Source organism: Seriola lalandi, unplaced genomic scaffold (genome assembly GCF_002814215.2).
Source record: "Seriola lalandi dorsalis isolate HSWRI2012SDOR001 ecotype SW California unplaced genomic scaffold, Sedor1 jcf7180002054257, whole genome shotgun sequence".
Lineage (NCBI taxonomy): Eukaryota > Metazoa > Chordata > Actinopteri > Carangiformes > Carangidae > Seriola > Seriola lalandi.
The window spans coordinates 549,608-571,852 of record NW_019524810.1 but is presented as its reverse complement, the minus strand read 5'-3'; the positions used below and the strand labels follow the sequence as shown (position 1 = coordinate 571,852).

At 39.4% G+C, this 22,245-nt stretch overlaps 1 protein-coding gene across 5 annotated transcripts in view; it reads right to left on the bottom strand.

Annotated features, from left to right (window-relative positions):
- Nucleotides 1-22,245, bottom strand: part of LOC111654066 (rho GTPase-activating protein 42) — a 58,251-nt gene that overhangs the window by 22,031 nt on the left and 13,975 nt on the right. For all 5 annotated transcript variants that reach the window (XM_023404926.2, XM_023404927.2, XM_023404928.2 and 2 more), the window contains exons 2-4: nucleotides 19,612-19,707; nucleotides 16,640-16,701; nucleotides 1,457-1,528 (exon numbers count right to left, since the gene is read on the bottom strand). In XM_023404926.2, the coding sequence (XP_023260694.1) occupies nucleotides 1,457-1,528; nucleotides 16,640-16,701; nucleotides 19,612-19,707 (230 nt within the window). The remainder of the gene's footprint in view (nucleotides 1-1,456; nucleotides 1,529-16,639; nucleotides 16,702-19,611; nucleotides 19,708-22,245) is intronic.

The following is a 22,245-nucleotide window of genomic DNA, read 5'->3' as shown; positions in this document are numbered from 1 at the left end:
TGGAAAGTTGCTCAGCCACTCGTGAAGTCTGCCTTTTATCTCACTCTACTTGGGCTAATGTTTAGCGGGGGATGGGCCGTAGGAGGAGAGAGCCATTAGGAGGAAGTGGTCGGAGGAAATAAGTGGTGGTGGGAGTAACGGGGGCCGTGGCTTTTAAGAAACCATTTCATAAACGTGGAGAGGAGTCGGTGCAATAACACTGAGCGCCGTGACGGGGGGAGTGAGAGAAAGAGATGGCAGAAGAATGTGCCATTTCATTACTGTAGATACATGTGATGGTTGAAGTGACAATGGTTATTTAGTCTGGCCAGTGAAAAGTAGAGTGATTGATGTTCACTCCTCAACACTAAGAGGAGAAATAGTTCCTTTATATTACAGGTTGGCTTGTGAAGACACCAATGAAGTATAGTTACTATTTTTGTAGACCAGTGGCTGCATAGTCATGTAAAATAAATAAACGTTGGCCGGAGTCTGACTTTAAGGCTGGAATGTCCCTCACACGAGTGAGGGCTGTGAAAAGATGTGCAAATGATTCACAGAGTCCAGTTAGCAGTGGACTCAGAAACTCAGTGGGAGGTCTATATAAAGGCTTGAGTTCTACCAGCTTGTTCATATGTGATCTCACCAAGGGAATGACCACAAACAAGCTGCTGTACTTTCATTTTATGCCTTTGTGTTGGCCGGGAATGAAAGCATAGCTTGTAGCGACAAACCCACACTGTTCTTTGCAGTCAACTCCAGCTTCAGCAACATATCCACTGTGGAACCAGGATGCCCTCGAGCAACACTCCGCAAAACCCCTACTGATATCAATCCTCTATGTCCAATAGGTTAGGGAGGAATGCATTACATGTAACAGGGTTACAGTAATCTGATTACAAAAATGGTGAATGCAATATGTTAGATACTGGGAGTTTACAGTAATCAGATTGTAAATGCATTAAAAAAAAAGTTTTTGCTACTTGATCAAGCAGAAGTGTCTTTGAAGAAAGAGCAGTAGTAGTAAGCTGTGATATGGAAAGACGGTGACCTTATAGTCTTTACACATATTTCAAATATTTGCTATTTTAGTGGAAATACATGAAATGAAATAAAGTGGAGAACACAGTCAAGAATTCATTGACGTGCTTTTCAAAGAAATAATTGTTTTGTTCAATATGCCACATTTAACTCACATAAAGCACCCCCCTAAGAAAACTGATGATCTTTTCAATTTATGAGTCTTAATATCTTTTAATATCACGCTTGCAAACTGACATCTTTGTTTATACCCCCTGTCAGTCTGATTAATTAGGAGCAGGCCACTTCTCTAGGCAGTGTCACGATTTACTTTTAATTAATGATTTACATACTGTAGGGGAAATGAAGGGGGTGAGGAGGAGAAGTGAGAGTGTCAGAACACATGAAATATCCTCCGCTGTTCAACCGCTAATTGCGCATGTAGGTGGTCTCTTACCTTCGCAGCGCCGATTTGCTCCTTCCGAAATTTTTCCAAGGGTGTAATCAAAACATCATCAGCGTTCTGAATCTGAAATGAAAAATAAAGAGAGATGCAAAGACAGACAGATGTCAGACTGAATGAAAGATGTGATCTGGCTCACTGTAACCTTCTGAATAATTCAATATGACTATCAGAAGGAAAAATATCACAAAAACTTTTAATCTAGCAGTCATTCAGTTATATTACAATGCTCTTGCTTTACAAATGTGCCACAAAGTGTATGACACACAGGAAATTATAGCACTGAGAATTATCCGGCCCAAGTCAAATACGGATGCATTGAGTCCAAACGCAAGTGGAGGATAGAGCAATCACATCCATTAATATCTCTTAAACCAGTGACAATGAACAATGCACTACTATGAGGTACTAAAATGAGTACAGCAGAGATAAGAGATAGAGCACTCAACAATGGTCCTGCTAGATAGAAGAAAATGAAGCCTTTTTATGTGAGCTGTGAAGCACCAGCGTTGTCAAACCTCGCTGAAATATGACACAGCACAGCAGATGAGGAAGCTTTACAACTGCAGCCTGCAATGCATTTAAATTTTTGAAGCATGTCTCCACATATTGGTGACCTCCTCTGCATCATGACCGGAGTTAAAGGTCTCTCCCGGAGGCTCTGCCTTCTCATTCAAGACAGAAACAGATAAGGTGAGATATATTGTGCCAGTTACAGTCTCTGCTCAATCCTTGCAGGTGAGCATTTCAGAAAGGGGCCATTAAGGTGCTGCTGAATTTCCCGTGGATGGGCTTTCATCCACCGAGAGCATATGACATCAGACTGGCGGGGCCGCTCTACGGGAGGCGCTGTCACAAATGACATGGCTCTTAGGTTGATTTAAGGTGTTATTCGGTGTGGTGAGTGTATGAGATAAACTAAGGCCTGAGCGCCATAACACAGCTATCATACCTGCACTAATTTAGAGGTGTCGGCTCAGATGGACTATCAGCTCCCCAGCTACAGTCCTCTGAACACACACTGTCTCGGGATAGAGTTTTTGTTTTGAACCATTAATCACAGCACATTTTCATTGTCCCAAAATAACCCTGTCAGCTCCATCACCCAACCAGAACGAGTGACTTCAAAAGGAAGCTTCAATCACCCTGAGCCTGCAAATTCTCCTTCTCCTTTTATATGCAGCGATGTGGGATGTTGTAAGCTTGTAGTATAAATTTGTAGCTTTGTTGTAATAATGCACTTTAATTACACCGTGATATTTGTGGTCCTTCAAATATAGACAGACGTTTCACACTTGAAACTATAATCTTGTTCAGATTATGGTGGTTAAACTATATTGCAAATTCCAAATGTTCACTGTCTAATACTGGTTGTGCAATTACCGCTCCCTACCTCATGTTTCAGTATTTCTATTAATACTTAACTGAGAATTCAGACTGTGAGTCATGAAGTCATTTTGCACCATCACTGAGAGGTGCAATGTTGCATAATGATCATTTGCATATTGCACTGATTTAGCAAAAAGCAATCTACATGCTATGGACATGCTATGGGTTTTCATTTGTTTTCAGAATTGAGTGCACTATAAAAAGCAAAGCGAATGGGGCTGAAATGATTTTTATATCTTTGACAATTATGGACTAAATAATCATTGGATTAATGGAAAGATAATCAATACTGAAGCATTAATTATACAGCCCTACTGTAGAAAATGTTAACTGAACCAAAAGACTGTAGACTGTGACATGGGTTCACTCTCTACTCAGACTGTAGAATGACCATTTTAGATAAAGTCACACTTTGATGACATGTGACATGTGTCCTGCAAGATTATGTTCAGTTTCACAAAAAGACATAGGCATACTGTTGATGGAAATAAGATTATTTTTTTTAAATGATGATGACATATAATAAGGAGTTATGTTTAAATTAGGAAGCTACCAATGTACAAATGATGTTAAGAACCCTATGTTGTAACAAATATTCACAATCAGGTGCTTATCATAAATTTGAATGTATGCAGCAATCACTTCACATACAACATAACCACTCGAAACCTCTATTACAGGCTGTGAAAAGTAAAGTACTTCTGCAAGATAAACCAAGACAATTCAGTTACAAGTGACACTCCATTAAGCCTATAGAGGACATTTGACGGTCATCATATCTGTTATAATCCCCCAGTCATATCGAAGTCATCGTGTTATCTACTGTGTCAACAGCAAGAATTATACCACTCTGGCAGTGTGATAATGTCATTTCCTCTCTCTTATCTCTCAAGCTTTCAGTCTAATTGAGCCTACGGTATTACCATGCTTTAAATGTAGATTTCTAATACCATTAGCTTTTTTTTCATTTTGAGTTTAATGGACAGGACAATTAAAGACACATCACTATAGCATTTTGAGATTAGGGTTCAATATTTAGACCCGAGTTAAATCAAGGAAAAAACAAGTCTTGTGGTTTTCTTTTTTTTATGGATGTTGTATAGGGTTGTTTGTTGAGTTGAATTATTTCTGAATGTTACTTATATCTGAGACCTGACAAGTTCAGGCTTACATTTACACCTTGACAAGCAATGAGAGCAGATATAAGATCATTTTTTCATATAAAAAGAATTATCAGCGGAGTAGTGGTAGTGCCAATCAGTGCGCATTACATCCAAGTCAATGCAGAACATATAGATTGTTATCAGCATGTAAAGATTTGAAATGCTCAAAATTTCAGATCAGTTTTGATTATTAATTTCCAATAAGCTCATTCAGATATCTATACTTGAAAGAGGCCAACTTATTTAAGACTCGATGGATTACTTTCAAACTGGCATTGTGCCGAATGCCCTTAGCAACAGCCTCTTTCAACAGGATTAAATCCATATGAGCGAGCACAGTGTGATGCTTGAAAGGATGCAATAGCGCTAAGCAATTTCATTACTGGATAGGGGGAGGAATGTCAATGTGCTGTATTTCCCTTGCTCCTGCTTTTACTAGTCCAAATATCAAGCGGATCAAAAGTGTTGCTCTGAGGTTAATTTCCAAAGACAGATCAGACTGCCACCAAGAACGGGAATTGAATAGTGCAAAGTTGAGCTATTGAAATTTCCCTTTGACACCTGTCAAAAAAAAAAATCTCTTTAGAATTTGTTTAAATGTGAACATCTATTTGAAAACACAACTCTCTCCCTCATTCATCTATTGACCAATAAAAATATGGCCCGAAGGACATTAACTTTTCCAACACACACAGTATATTCAGTCTGACAATTTCTCTTAACAGTGTGCGTACATATGCATAAATCCCAGAGAGGCCCATAGATAACCATCACCCAGGTCAGTTCTTGTTAGTACAGCACTCATCAGGTGTATCTCATTGGCTCATGAATTGTAGACCGTGCAGTTTATTTTGCAAATTTTTATGCCGTATATTGTGTTACAGATCTACTGGAATGGATTTAAATGCATATACTGTAGGTTGTATAGGTCAAATCCATTCCTGGGGAACGGTGTGTGCATTTCTGTTCTTAGAGTACAGTGTATGCTTGCAGGTTATAATCATTAATGCATTTAACTGTGAATTGCTCTGACTCACTGGTTACAGTATGTCTATAACTTGGTAGTAAATAACGTTTATAGGCCTTTTGCCCATTCCATGTCCTCACAATGAAAAGCCAACTTAATACATAGTATATGAATGCACACAAACACACACACAGCAGTCCTGCCATATTTTGCTGGTTGAAGGGGTGTCATAAAAGCTTGCTTGGTCACTGTGCTGCAATATCATTCAAATGAAAAAGTATATTTTTTGTTTGTTGTTCGGCAATTTCACCCTCACATTGAATATCCGAGCAAACTTGGCTCCAGGCAGAGAAAAAAGTTCTAGGAAAAAGGCAACCAAGCTTTGACAAGTAGGTGTTTTATCGGTCTGTGACAATTTAGTAAAAGCCTCTGACAGAAACCCTGGCATCTTTAGATGTGATCTAATGCAGGCTTTTGGCCAGAATTGATTTGTTTTAGAGTCTGCTGGTTCGCACGAGCAGATTGAGGGTATGAAGAGATGATGAGTCCAGAAAAAATTTAGCATTTAGCCTCAGCAGACACAAGTCTAGAATTTCTCAATGTATAAGTCTGGCTTTTAACAAGCTATCGATTTCAGAGCATTAGAAAAACCATAAATAAATAATACTGTAAGTTTGTTTCTAATTATACTAAAAGCACTTTTCGTGAAATTCGTCCATTTAAAATGAACCAACTTCTTTTTTCACCTTGAAAGCATGAAGCGCTCTGTACGTTATAAACATTAATATATTGGTTTAAGTATGAATCCTGAAAGTGGCCTTCATTCTTGGAAGTGATTACATTTTCCTCATCTGAGTTCAGTGATGTATATGAAGGATCGACTAAAGCCTTTTGGGGGCTGACATGCAGCTGATTTGAATGTACAATTGTGTGAATTTATTAAGCGTAAAATCCAGCAGTGAGAGGCCGACATGTGTAGTGCTACTGGTGGAGCTTCTGAGTGGGATAAAATGCACCTGTTTTCCTTTATGTGAAAAACACTGCCCGAGTGCCTGAATTCTGCACTTCTTTGTCTTGAGTCGTATGACAGCTAATGATAGCGAGCAGCATCACATAAAAATAGCAGCAACACTCACACCAATAACTACATAGTGACAGCATCTGCATCCAAACGGAATTAGCCTAACTCATTAAAGTAGGTGTAAGCAAAGCCCCCACAAGCTAATTAATGTGTTAAATGCATAATAAACATTATTGCCCTCATCACTGTGACAGAATAAAATGTCCCATTTCATGCTGATGTGTGATATGACCTTTATCAAAAGGGGGAGTGCTGCGGCTGTGCGTTTCAGTCACTTCTCTCTGCAGATTGTTTTGGAGGGGAGGTGTGTATGTGTGTGTGTGTGTGTGTGTGTGTGTGTGTGTGTGTGTGTGTGTGGCTGGGAGTAACAATCTCATTGCAGAGCTAAATCTTTATCTGCTGCAGCACTGATACCTGCAGCAAGCTGAAAAGTCATCCTCCCCTAACTTTTATGAGCTATGAAAAAAAAAAAAAGAAGAAAAAAACCCCCAAAAAACAAACCTTCTGAAGACAGAGTCGCACACAGCAGTGTGAGAGTAGATGTGACACATTTGCCCTACACATTTCATCGGAGAGTAAGCTGTTAAACAAGGATATGAAGCAGACGCTGAAAAGGAGCCAGCCGCTGGTTTGTGGGTCCCATGAGGATTTTCTGTTGTTTGTTTTAAGTACAGTTTGGTTGCCTGTGATATATTGTAATGCTTGTTGATACCCGAATTTGAGAGCTGCGGCAGAGTAGTTGTCTGTGTCGGCTTATCCTTATGCATGAAAACCACTTTCTACAAATAAAGTGTTAAGAAAAACCAACACAGATTGAGAGTATTTTCAAAAACAAAAGTCTGAATTATAAAGAATCATAATTTTGTGTGTCCGTCAATGATCATCAATAAAAATAAAACCCTGATTTTCTATCACAGGTATCAGGAAATTTGGTCATCAGGTGACGTCTTTGTTTACGTTTGGATCGCAGTTTGTACCTTTAAAAGGTCCAATATGGTATAGAAGTAGATTTTCATGTCTTCTTTGATTATAAAGCAGGCCTAGGTTCTATATGAATACCATGAAAGTATCAAAGTGCTCAGTCCACAGAGAAATGCACACATCACATATTCACGAGCCATCAGGACTTCTGTAACTTTGTGATGTCACAACAAAGCAGTCACCGCTCTCAGTCATGCCCCACCTGGACCAACCTTGTAGGATTTGGTTTCTCTAAGTGTTTACCTGAAAATCGGCTATATTCTAATTAGATCACACAGTCAGCCAATCAGAAGAGAGGCTCAGAGCCTCTTCTCTTCTGATTGGCTCAATGACCTGTTGTTACTAGAGCTCCAGAGAGAAGCCTGAGAGAGGAAATGTAAAAGTACAATGACTTGGTTTTTGGTACTTGGATATCAAAACTAGAAATCAAACACAGCAAAAGTCTTAAATATGGGACCTTTAATGTAAGAATAACCACATTTGTAATTGACTTTTAAAGTCATTGTTGCATGTCGACAACAAAATAAAGTTAGTTAGACAGTTATATTGTCTAATAGTGAAACTTTTGTTATTCTGAACAGAAAAGCATAAAACATTAAATTTGAAGTCACCAGGGGGAAATGACAGCTAGATCATTTAAAAATAGTATTATAATTTACTCATGATACCTGTGTGTCACAACAAGAAACTCTGCTGTCAGTCAGGTGTGTGAGTGGGCCACATTATGTGGAGAGAGCCAGTGCAAAAGTAAAGCTGTCCCCCACACTGCAGTCCCAGAGCAATGAAACTAAACATTTAGAACAACAACCCAACTGTCGCCATAAAAAATTCAATTGGATCCTAAAAAATGAAGGTAGCTGTCAGTAAGTTAGTAAAGCTGGCAGGCGGAGTTTACTGAGAACCCTGAGTGAGCGAGATAATTTGTCTCCTGAAGTAACGTAGATATTTAAGTACCATATTTCATGTATTAATTAATGTATGCCGGGTGGAGCTTCAGGTTGATATATCGGATCATAAAAATTCTCACCATGGAGAGGTATTTGAGGACGCCTGGCTCTGTGGGATCCAGTCCCTCCTTAGCATAGACGTGCAGCAGGAAATACATTATGTCAGCAAACAGCTCTTCTGGCAACTGTGTAAATTACGTCTTTGCTCTGCACACTTCCCAAGAAACAGCTGTCTTCAGACTGCCTGTTTGCATCGGGAGAGAAAATGCTTTCCATCACAGTAATCTGTGACCTTGCTTTACTGAAGTGACACATAACAAGCAGAAAGCATAAAGACAACGAGAGCAGCACGAAGGAAAGGGATCACTGCAGTGCAGCATGAGCAGGCTTTAAAACAGTGACATTTGTCAGCTGCGTTTGTGGTTTGTTCTTGTGGTGTGTCTCAGCCAACACGTGATCTGGAGAGACACAAGGAACGCACTAAGTCAATATGCCTCGCTCTGTTGAAATAAGCAGGGTTTTTTTCCAGGAAATCTGTAGAATAAAAGGTGTTTTGTTCTTTACCTGCGGTGCTTATGGTTTCAAACAGAATGCTTGCTGGAGTGAAGTGGAAATAAAGTGTTATACATGAATTAGACTGACATACATTGGGATAGGATAAACAGATCAAATCAGTACCTGTCAGTAAGCTGCTACATAAAGAAGCCCAGAGCCTAAACTGAATCTCATTTCATGTAAAAAAAAAAAAAACATCTGTTCCTTTTAATGATATACACAGTGATATCCTGGCTCATTTTAGCAACAGTGGTGGGGGTGGTGTGGGTGGGAAAGCACAAAGGTTTGATACTGTTCGTTCCAAATACTTTTCAGACTTTCATTAAACAAGCCACCACCAATACTGCTTAGAACAATGAGTGCCTTTATCTCACACTGTTGTTTCAGGGTCAGTGGGACATTCCTCAGTTCACAGGCCGCCACACAAGGTACCCACAGAGCGGACCTACTGTACTGTTAAATCCTGAAAACACAGCAGCAGCAGCAGCAGCAGCAGCAGTCCTGTACCATTTGGTTTCAGTTCCGTGGCATAGACAGATTATGTTTAATTGTATGTGTTTAAAGGCTGCTGAAGAAAATGTGAACCAAAGGAAAACTCAACATGGGAAATAAATGTAGCACAGTGCTACAAATCAGCACTTAAGAGACCAGAGAGGGCTTTTGTTGTTCATTTCGTAGAACAGCAGGAAAAAAGAGAAGAGAATTATAACATGTATCTCGCACTTACTGGGAGAAAAGTAATGATGCTACAGCTTGTCGAATATTGCCGAGCTCTCTTAGATTTGAGAGATGTCATGCTTTACGAGCTTGTTTTTCTAATTCAAAATGAAATTGAGGAAAAATGAGACCCTAAATACTGACTTCATGTCATTCATATTTATTACAGTCATTAATGAGCTGATAGCGGATTGAACACAAAATATGTCTTTACTTTTTTCTCCATCTATCATACATGACCACGGTCCTTGAACACTATTAAGAGGCTTGTTTGTATTTATAAATGATTTTTGAACTTGCAATAAGGATGAAATCTAATAAAAAAGTGAAAAGACGCTCAGTCAGCTCACCCTGGCTAAAGCTAACATGGTAAGACTCACTCACCGATCACATTACAAGACCAACAGTGAGCATAATGAGGGCTAGCCATTTAAAGACGCCAATAATTCAACACTATATATATTGGATTACTGACCTTTTTCTTTAGGAATTTGAAAATACAAGACTTCTTTAATAAGTTCTCATGCTTCCACTTTTACATACAACTGTATTTTTAGCACAGCTGTTCATTAAAACAAATGTACTTTACTGTAATTGTTCACACCTCCGATTCTCACTATCTGTACTTAATGAGTTGGAACATAATGAAGCTACACCTGATTTTTTTTTCACTTTCACTCAAAAGAAGAAGAACAGGAAAACACAATCTGTTCTACACCGCAGCCATGAAAGGCTCCCTCCCAGGGGGATATGATCATCACTCCAAAAGCCACAACATCAGGGCACTGCCCCTTCCACTCCTAAATGCCATCCATGCTCAGCAGTGCTGAACCTCCTCAAACCATGCAGAACTTGAACCACTTTCTCTCTTTTTATGCCGTTGAAAGGTTTATCAGCAGGGGAATTATAGCAGAAATCTTTGTAAAAAGACAGAATTTGGGAAGTCTTCATGTGGAATAACACACTTGGGTAGTTGGTAAGCCAATCACAAAGTGCACAAGCAAAAAGATTTCAGGCTTGGCCACCTGCCAAGCAAACAGACAATAAAACGCTTCATGCTTGACAAGGCCTGCAGAAATTGGGCTACTGGTAGGAGTCTCTCCCATGCAGCAGAGGCACCTTGGATTTACAGTACGCTAGTTAAAATTCCACAAAGGACACAGGGCTTGATTTGAGGCATACAGGTTTCCTCTCCATCTGCTTTGAAATGTCTGTGTTTCACTAACTCTTATCAGTCTGTGTCCTTTCTATTTTTAGTTCACAGATTCAGTCCAGATGTGAAATTGGAGTAAGGGGGATGGGAAAAATCTGGGTTTTATTTCTGGAGCTGCTGCTGAAAGTTTACACCCACTCAATGTATAGTAGCATACTTCCCTTGTTAAGAAGGATTTCATACATTTGGTGAACATGTGTTTGTTTGAGATGTGCTAATTTAGCTCTGCTTTTCCAATTACACAAAGACCAGAATGATAGCTTCTGGTCATCTGCACTTTTTCAGCCAACCGGATGCAAACACACTGACAGCCTGGAGGATCTGGAAAATGTTGTGCTCTCTCATGTGACAGTTAGTGAACTGTTTATCATAAAATAAAAGGTGTTCAGCGAAAGGGATATAAAAAATAAGCCTTTAGTCTTTTGTAACAACATTTGAGCCAGTGACAGACAGCTGAATCTGTCCCCGTGCTACTTGGAAATGACATGATATGTTACACTGATACAGCTGTTGCAACACCTGCATACAACACAGGTAGAAATCTGAACTTCACTGAAGAACTCATTCTACTGTTCACCTGACTGCAGCTCCACTGTGGACATGGCTCCCTGTTACGAAAGTCACAGAAGGGAAAGTTATTCCTTTATTCCTTTTATTATTATAACAGCAGTAAAAGATATGTATATGTGAGATATCTAGTGGCATCAGATAGGCTGTGCACATAGAGGTTGAGGTGCAACAGTGATTTTAATGACTGGTGGCAGAATATAACATGCTCACAAAGGGTCTACAGTTATTTTAAGAACTACTGTGCTATATGATCCTTGTGTTTAATCTACAAACAGAGCACGATTAAAAGCTGAACCTGACATCAGGAACAGCATTTACAAACCTTCCTGAATTGGAACTGGCTGCTCCACTGGAGCCATTTCAGTTCTAGTACTTTATGTATTTATGTAGTATTATGGATTCATTACTTCTTTTGTGTAATGTTGTGAGTAAACACCTGATCTCCCTTGACAAACATGATTTGTACAAGCTTTTTATCGCAGTTCTTTGATATCTAAAAATCACGGGGTATGCAAACTGTAGTTAGAAAGGTGACTGCTGAGTGTTTGCTGCTCAGTGGATGTATTTGTTAGAGGGCAGCACATAATAAAACTCAACAGGAACACGTACAATACTTCTAGAATATGAAGTAAGTAGAGGCTCAGGGTCCTTTCAGTGTGGACTCAGTCCAGAGGCATGTGAAGTCTGTATTTCCTATATATTACATCTGAATAACTTGATGCTCATTAAATTTCCATCAACAGGAAGCTATTACAGTATCTCAGAACTGTTCGCTGAGCTTATTCCCATTAGAGGTAATATTATATTTGTGGTGATAGATTCTAAAAGAACAGCAGCAGGCCTGGGAAAGAAACTATATAAAGTAAAGAAGAACATAAAAGAATTAAAAAAAAGTAAGTTAGAAAGCTTCTGAGAGAATTTGCTAACTTAGTTGGATTCTGACAATCTGCTGTGGCGTTGGCTGGACTACATACACATTCAGAAAAAATGATACTTCTCTGTTTTTCAGTGGTGAATCTTTGGAATGATGATGGTTTATCTTATTTCCAAAGTCTGTCTAACATTCATCTTGATTTACAACAGCGGGACAGAGCTTTGTGAGTTTCTGACCTCGGGTTTGATGGGCGCTTAAATCGCTATTATGCGAATGAGGTCAATTAATTTTCATTAATACGTTTCCAATGCTGGGTCTCTTTATTGGGCCTGGATTACATAAAATAGTTTTTTTATATTTAGTTATGATAGGGGCAATATTTATGCCAAGGTGGGAGTGTTGTAAATACTGTGAATGAGAGAGAGGGAGTTTTGGAAATTGGAATCAAATATGCCTGGTTTTAAGTCACAGTCCTGGAAACCTGCCTAATAATCACTCAACTTGGTATACACTGCCTGTTTCTATAAAAAAAAAAAAAAAAAAAAAACTTGAAAATGAGCACAGCACCTACAGTAGCTTATTAAGCAATGTCAATCACAGTTTCACACTAGCGGTGAGGTGAGTCATTAGTAGTTTACAGTTCATTTATGGGAGCGAACAAAAAAAAAAACAACTAAACTTAAAAAAAAAAACTGTTGCTTTTTCATTTCAAAGCAAGCACCAGTGTGAACCTCATGAAAAACTTCATCAAAAAGTTGTTTTAAAAGTTCTTTGTTAACATAACACTAGTAACATTGGTGGCACTTGTATCCCAAGAGGTTTAAAATGTGTACAAGTAGAGAATCAGCTTTACTTCCTACATCACCAACATTACCATCAACCAACAGCTCAAAGTGCAAGGATCAGAGCTGGCTTTCTGCATATTCCTGTGATCTGAGGAGACAGAAGACTGCTTGGTGAAGAAAGAAAGAGATGATGCAAAGAAGATGCTTTTCAAGTAAGTAGAGAGGGATACAGTATATGAGTGTGGGCGTGTATGTGCTACGAATAGGTTTTTACTTATTAAATCTATCATGGATGAATGAAGTACTGCATATCCTATAGCATCTGTGACTAGTCATAGCTGCTTTGATTTATTATGTGTATTTCTATTACTATGCAATCATGCATTTTGTTGTTGTCTTACAGTTTTCCTTCTACTCAGCTGTTGTGTCATTTAATTTCTGTTATCCAGTTCAGCCGTGTCTCTGCTTGTCATTTTGATTTGTTTTTGTTTCTTTGCACCCCTTTAAATTAGATGTTTTATTTAAGAAAAACCTGAACACACTGACATTAATATGTATTTGTCTTTTTTATCTGTCTTTCTATTATTTGTGCATACACATACACACACACACACACACACACACAACAAAAAAGGCTGCTTTAAGTGTATCAAAACTGTGTGCAAATCTTCCCCAATCATCCTCGACAGCCATCAAATGACCACCGCTACACCAGAGAGACAGAGTCACAACCATATGCCAGAGCCTAGTTTGAGGCACCAGGGACAGTGAGAGCCAACCGGCCCTGTGTCACACTGAGTTCACTGGCCACTATTGTCACATCCTGTTGATCCAGGATGATTCTGATAAATGCGTTGTAATAGAAATGCATGTTGCTTTTGCTGCTTTGACTCAACAGCCAGAAAAGCTTGTTAATGGAAACTTTTTGCTGCCCAGGATGTGGTTCAAGCAGTAACAGCGGCAGCTCTGTCTTGTGATTGAAATAAACAAAGGCAAAGAGCTGGACTGTCTCTACCCTTTTGATTGGACCCATTGGAGTGTTTCCTAACTAGCTCCCCAACGGTGGCGGCTTATTGGATAGTTGTTGTCATGGTGACAATAATAAACACCAGGTTAGGCTTATGGAACAGTTACGCTTTGGTAAGGTATAGACACAAAAACTGCTTAGTTAGGTTTTAGATCGTGGTTGGGTTAAAATAAGCACTTATTAAGGTTAGACAAATGCAGTGCATCCAAACACATTATATATACACATAATATTTCTAAATACTGTGAACTACTTTCACAAAATCCTTTCACACTCAAATTCTGGCTCGATCATAGGCCCGGAGTCCTACTCCTCAGGCTATCCTCATGCTTCATATCCATAAAGGTAAAGTGCTCTATTTGCTGTATTTCATGCTGCAGGCAATGCACACAAAGACCAGACTGACTTAAGTTGTAGCAAATGGTGCTGTATGCACACAGTCAAACAGTTTTAACTTACCGTGGTTATATGCATTTTGAATGCTTAAGATACAGAAGAATATCACTGCATATTCTACACGGCATTAATATTTTTGCATTTTTCAGGTGTGTTAATGTAGGATGACAAAAAAAGGATCAAGTTATTATAAAATTATTATTTAATTAATTAAAAGCAAATGTCATTTAATGTCATTCTATGAAAATATTTTCAAGCTCTCCATCATTTACTAAAGTTCCCAGTCATTACTAGTTCAGACTGACACCTTACTACAGGCCAGGCATCATCTACACAAACTAAATAATTTACAAGGGTAAGAGTTTAGGGGACCCCCCCCCCCCCCCCCCCCCCAAGAAAAACCCCCAAGCTCTCTAACATTGAAAAGGCAATATGTCTTAATGAACAGTGACTTTATACTTGTCAGAATTATTAAATGACAATATTCAATGACACTGCATGACCTGTACAGAGGTGACCCACTTCTTTCTATCAAGGCCAACTCTTTCCATCATTAAATATAGCTGCACTATGAATTGTCAGGAGGAAAATGTTCACACTGAGGCGCTACATAAACTTGAGCTTTTACATTCACCTCTACAGGATGAGCTTGTCTAGAGACTTAGTCTATACAATGCACAGTCAAACAGAGGGACAATATAACTGTGGTCTTTTATGTGAATGATGCTCTTGATCAGCAGTTTCATCACATTATTTTAATAATCCTAGAACAACCTTGAACTTGTCATTAAAGTCTCATCTGTGCTCCCCACTTGAGTTGTTATGCCAAACTAAATCGTGTATCTAATACTCACCCCCTGCAGACTGAGAAAAAGTGGCGCAAAAAGTTTGTCGCCTGCTGCTTCACCAAGAACAGAATCCTAATGAAAATGTTTCAGGTAGCTACAAAATCTATGGCTGCAAACTCGCACCTGGTTTCATTTGCATATCAGACTTGGTAAATCAGATGCGTAGCTCAAGTATGTGGACTAAGCTAATTCCTGCCTTAAGGCATTTCTCAGTAGCACCCTCTAAAATGTCTACTTTTAGTGGAGGCCCTGGGTTTTTTTTCTGCACAAACAGAGCAACACAGTGATAAAGCTCAGAAAGTTGTGCAGTGAACCGTAAAGCTGGTGAGCCAAAACGAAGTAAGAGGAAGGTTTTTTTTTTTCAAACTTTAATTTGGTTCTAAGGCTTTGACATTTCCACACAATGTTGAAGAAACACACCGAGTAAATGTAAGGAAATAAATGCAAAACAATATGTACATGTACAACAATAAGGCACTTTATGTTCTGCTTTACTGTGTATATCCTGTACCTGTTTCTCTCTTTCAGTTCCTACTCCTGTGACTTTGGGATAATTCCAGCTTTCCTTTCTTTCAACAGACAACCAGTGTCTTACCACAGCTGAATACAGCAACCGACTGGTATACAGACAAAGTGGCAGAATCCACAGGCTAGGATTAATACAAATTCATTACAATTACAATTAATACAAATTTAATTAAAACAAATATGACAGCACGAAGCAGTTTCTGTCAGACTGGTTGTTCTCACAGAGCATTATGGCCAGGCATGTAGGTGTTCTTTGTCTCTTTGGTTTTAAACATCTAAAAAATCATCCTTTTTTTCTGCATATTACTGTATGGAGGCAAGGGGCCAGCTCTGCAACACTTTCACACTGGGTGGGACATGCACCCCCCCCCCATCGCTCTTGCCCTTTATGCCATGCCTGGTTTGTCTGCAGACATTCAGCAGAATTGGAGGCTTGTTTTCCAGCCTTTAGACAGGGTCAAAGCTGCCACTTTTTTGTACAAAATCAACAACAGTGTCCATGTACTTGAAAATGAACTGAGCTCAATAATCCATCACAGAGAACATGACGGTTTAATTGGTTCTGTCAAAGTTTTTTCTGTTCTATTACTGTTTTACCGTGCTTACATTAAGCATTTTTCACAAGTATTATTGGACACAATTAATTATATTAGGCTCTTTTTTACCATCAATTATCAGATTCAGAAGAGAAGCCCTCCAAAGTATCTCAGTTTCTAACTTCACTCTCTATATCTTCATAAACTACAGTAATGCCTGTGAGTTACTGATCATCATCATCATGAAATATACTTCATTTCATTATGAGAGAACAAATGGTTATAATTACATATGTTTGTGAATTGCGACTGATTAATCATTAATGTTCAAGCTAAAGTTAACAGCAACTCCCACTGCACCTCCACCGTCAATGTGTGATGTCTCGGTTAGTTATGATAAAGACAAAAGTGGGTTTGGAACCATAATGTTTGCACTTTAAATGGCAAACTAATTGAGAGGCAATGTATTTAGAGCATGCATATAAAAAAAGATTGGAGAAATGTAAACTAGATAATAGGCAGTATAACTCAGTTATATCCAATGTTCTTGTTTTATTCTGTTTCTGAAATACAAGGAGAAAATCAAAACTGCTTTCTTACCAGACGTCTTCTTTCTTCCTCGACAGTGTTCAACAGCTGGGAGAACTCTTTGAATGACTGGGCTGAAATACACAGATGGATCATTTCTACAACACCACATTAAAAGGCACTGAATATTTGGTCAATAAATACATCAACGTATATGAGACATCATGCACAATATGTTCACCATCGAGCAAGTACACAGCGAAACAACTGTGTTGTTGCATTCAGATGATTAAAAAATATATATATTTAAAGGAAACACAGTGGCTCAGTCATTAAACATCAGATGTTTCTGGAACCCCACAAGCACTGTGCTATGGTGCTAAAATGTTTATTTGCACTGCAGCTTCAGAGCTTTCAGTGCAGTGCATTTTAGAACCTAATAAAACCATGCAGCTGTCCAATTTAAAACCAAGACTAGCAGTAAAAAACAATACTTTAATTGAATGGAACCCACTGATTGCTTCCCTTTATTTTCTGCCCCTGCTAGGCTTTACAATATACTGTCACAATGTAGGGAAGACTGATGTGGTAGAGATGTGTTCACACCATCTGGGCTATACTTCAGTAGCTTCTATTACAGTCTGCAGGCCCAGATGAATTCAGCATACAATACATCGAACCTTATCTGCCAGAGAATTGTGCCTTGATAGCTTCACAGCTTCATTAAATTGAGGGCCAGATACAGTGTGGCCTCTGTTGGTCAGCCCCGGTGTCACCCTGTGTTCAGCCATTTAGCAGCGGTCGAGCTGCTCTGCTTGCCAACACAGTAACATCATTATCAGCCGTGACGGCCTGGCATGGGGACCCATGCATCATCTTAGACACTTTGTTCCATTTACACACCAAAGATTTTAAAGACCAGGGAGCAATGGTTTTGTGCCAGTGATCCTACAGGCAGGCTGGCCTCCTATTAACGCCACCAGCTCCTTTATCAACAGCACAAACCTCTCAGGGGGTAAAGGGCACAGCTGGAGCCGTTGATGGGACAAGATTAGACTCCGAAGAAAGGAAATGGGAGTCAAAGTGAGGTTACATCTTGCATATCATTCACTGGTAAATGGAGAGAAGGCAAAAGACCTGATGAATCACTGAATGAAATAAAATGTATGACCTCGAGAGTGGATGAGGAAGATGGGCTTATACGAAAATAAAGACATTTATCATACAACTCAATTTTTTCTGTGTCCTTTGAGAAGATTCCTATATTTATTTACATCAGTTTTGTGGGTTTAAATGTTTCCTTTCTGCTTGATATTTAACTTTTTTGGTCTAGATTTGAGCTAATCTCAGAAGGCTTTCAACAGTTCTTGAAGACTAAAGGATTGACCTTCTGAGAGAAGGGCATGTAACTTCTAAAAATTTTAATTTCTATAGCCACATCAATCTTTTGGCCCCATTGATTCCTATATAACTGCTGTAGAATGTGAATGTCACTGCAGGAAGTCATAGAGTGAAATCAATAAAAGGTCAGGTGAACCTGTCTGGCAGCACGTACAGGATCCCGATGTTATGTGGGGAAGTTGGAAGCATCAAAGTGAAGTATACCAATACTGCATCAAGATCATGGCTGGCATTCACACAAGGGTCTAGCTATGTCAGTCAGGAAGCTCAGTTTCATTGATGACTAGATTGATTTCAACAGGCTGTCTCATTTTTTTCTCTCAAATAGTAATCATGGCCTTTTCTCTGCGTGATTGTGAGGGAACACAATAGAGGAGCCGAGCGTGAGGGCATCATTTCTCTTTAGGAAGATACTGAAACTCCTCACATGTAACACGACCCAGTTAGTCTGGTATTATCTGCTGTTGAGTTATTTCACATATTCAATTTCATTATGGTTATTTGCGCCAGTGTCTCATCCACGGTGGTCTTGATTAAAAGCCTCCTGATCGAGTTTACCATTGCCTGCATTACACAGTCAACACAATGTTTCCAAACAGATGCCACAGGCACGGCCAAACCGCTGGCTGCTGTTGTGCCAGCAATTTGCGCTGTAAATTGTGTGCAGATCCTGCAGCACATCAGGTGGGGAGTTAAAACGTCCATTGTTCAATCTGAGCTCGACACTGCTCTTGATTGAAGGCCAGGAAAGGGGCGCATAGCCTCAATTTAAAGCATGCTTGATTCTAATGAGGCTTGGATTTGGGTGTGGATTTTTCCAATAAGCATAATTGGTCTCCCGCACCCATGCCCATCATACAGCCGCTGCGGCTTTGTTAGAAAGAAGGGAAAAAGGACTATTCATTACGCATTCAGATGAACATTACAGCCTCATGTAGAGGAGGTCGATATCCAGTCTAGCCCTCACAGATGGACAGTAATTCAGCGGTCTCCAGCTCCACGGAGCGAAGGACTCAAGCTGGAGATAATGAGCAGTGCAAAAAAAAAGAGGAAGAAGAGGCCAGACTGGAAGTCCTGCCCATTAGAGCCAGAGAGACCCTCTGCACAGCTGCTTTCATATTCCTGTAGGAGGCTAGGAGGTTCGCACCTCCATTAATCTCTGACACTGATCACAATTAGTCCCTTTGATCTCTTATAGGCTTGAAAAGATACAGGGGAAGCATCATAAGCAAATCAATAGCATCAATTATACATGCATCACAGACAACTTTAAGATCTATACTCAAAGCCAAATCCCATTCCAAGAATATGCAGAGTACGCTTAATTTTGTCCGAAAACAGCTCCCACTACCTCTGATAAAGCTTCTCCCTTTTCTATTAACTAATTTATCTGATGTAAAATCCCTCAAATATAATAATATCATATTTTAAGCAAGTGGTCCTTAGCCACAGGACATTAGCTCTTCTGGTACGTGTAAGAACTACTGTGTTCAAGTATCTGGCAACAGAAATCTTACGGAACTGTCAGCAAAGGTCCTGATTAAGGCGACAGTTTCACTAATTGGGGAGAGCAGAAAGGAAAGATGATGAAGTACCAGAAAGACAGAGATCTGCCGTCCTGGCCCTGGTGAAACTGAACTTACCAATGTTCACCTCGTCATCTGTCTCTGCATCGCCTATGCACTCAAACTGGAACTCCTGCAGGGACTGGGAGAACTTCTGTACGGCCGCAGAAAGATCTGGACAATCAGAGGGTCAGAGCATCAGAATAAAGCATTGCACAAATGAATCAGACATTAAAGACACATGGATAACAATGTGCATAAGACAGCAAACTTAAAGCAACATCCTTGCTCTATGCATAGGCGTGGGCGATCTTACTTTAGCATATAATGTACTTTTCAGATGAATCATACAGACCATGTCATTAAAAGATGGCATATTTAGATATTCAATTTAAAGTTAACGGTTAAACAGCAAGCCCGCTAACTGCAGTTGGTGATGGCAGTCCTTGTTCTGCTATGCAGACTTAGCAAGCTTGGCTTGGTGGCACATGTACCAGTTCTTCACCTGAGCAGAACAAGAACCAGCATCACCAGCTGCTGTCCAAAGAGATGGACTAACAACCCAAGGCGGGACGAGCCGGGGCAAGCTAGTCAGCAACGACTGAACTTTCTAATTAAAATATATAGCACCTCATAAATACTCCATATGAACAAAGAAAAAGGTGTGATTGGTTGTGGCACAAATCAAAAACAGAATTGTGGGGGAAGGATAGCGGAGAGCCAGACAAACATCCAGAAAAAGTTCCAAAGCGGCAGAAAGATACGAATCACAACTTCCGGTTATGACTTTCACAGTAAAATCAGAGTGGAACAGAATGCAGATAAACCATAGACTGTATATAAAAACCCAAAAAGATTGCCACATGATCTTTTTGCCAGATCGCTCACCCCTATCTATGTATATACAGTGTAGCCATCCATGAACTACTTACTGTAAATAACATACACTTAACACACACTGTATGAGTTATCTAATGACTCAGAAGTCATATGTTTATACCAGCGTGGTGAGGACGCCTTAGCATCACAAACATCCTTTCAATTGCTGACAAGTCAGCAGCAGGGTAATTAGAAAGAGAAAGATTAGTAGAACATTACATCCAAGTTTATCACATTCACCAGCGCGCATGCAGACTTCGATCGTTCCTACCTATGCACACAAAGTAGTACTTTTAGTATATTTAATCACACAAGCCTGTCAGTTCTAGTTTGGTATTTCCTTTAGGAACAACTATAGAAACACAATAGTGGAACTTAAAAAAAAAAAACTATTGGCTGACAGCTTCTGGGAGCAGAAGAGCAAAGGAATGCACTTTTATGATCTGCTGACTGTCCAATTCCATGCCCACTGGCATTCATACAATAGCAGGCCTATGAGTGACTGAAATATCTGCTATATTTACTTTAACACTCGTCCATTGATCATAATACTCAGATGTGTCCAGAAAAATTAAGCCCATCTGAGCTGCCTAACCTTTGTGTCGAAAATGATATAGTACACTATAGTGAGTAAAACCCCTTAGAAAAATTCTACCTTTGGATACTCTCACACGGCTAGATAAAAATTTATGCTGTTTACTGCATTCCAGGACTTTAGCAGTGATAAAGTGCTGCCCTAATTTTTTCAAAGTGACATTTGACAACCTCCAGGGAAAAGGCTTTAGCCTTTTTCTATTCCATAACTTTCCATCTGAGAAAAAGTGAATCCCGCCTTTCATTCAAATATTCACTGGTGATGTCAGTGGAAACATTGGTATCATAATGGTCTCAGTATTTTTCCAGTTGTAAATTTACATTTGACAGTTCACTTTCAATGACTTTAAAGAGCTCTGTATAATTTAAAAATAGTACATAACTATCTTTTATCCATGTGTTACATATATTTCAGCTGTGACAAGGAGACCTTTTTTTTGATAAGTTGAGTGGCTGTTAATACTAAAGTACACATGAGTCTTAGCAATCCTGCTGCGGAGAGGAAGCCAGCTAAAGGTGTAAATCAGTTCAAGCACATTTATAGAGCTTCAAATGTGGCAATGAGGAACAAGTCACTGCATCATAGCTGCTGAATCCTCCACATATCATCCAAAATCAGAAAGCCTTGATTCAACGTATTTAACAAGTTCTACCAAGCTCCGAATCTGCTTTCCTCCAGCTGTTAGAGCCACAGGCAGCAGTTAGCTCTGTGTGTGTGCAGCACAAAGGCTTCTGAAAGTGGTCATTGACTTCTCTCGTAAAGTTTTATGAACACAGTCTTCTACCTTCTACCGACTTATTAACAGTGAGCCAGAATTAGCCAAGAACAATTGCTCACTGTTTGTTGTGATGAGTCAACCAGAGTGCTGCATGTCCATTCAAGAATTAGAGGTTCTTTAACAGCCTCTGACCTGATACCGTCTATGAAAAAAAAAAAAAGACTAGGTTTTCATTTCCTGAACTCTGCCTGCCTCATCTAAAGCCTCCCACTTTGTTTCTCCATTATCCACATCAAGAAAAACACAGCAGCAAACAACAAAATGGGCCCTGAAATGTCAGATATGTCATCATGACCTGTGCTTACCAGTGTTTACCTTTTCTCTCAGGTCCAAAATCACAGTTAATGTTTGTGAAAAAAATGTGTAGTGTTTATTATTGTGTTCATACTCAATTTTTAGTTGATTAATGTGCTCTTATGTTTTTATAGGCTAGAGTTGAGATGTGTCGCTAATTCTCTCA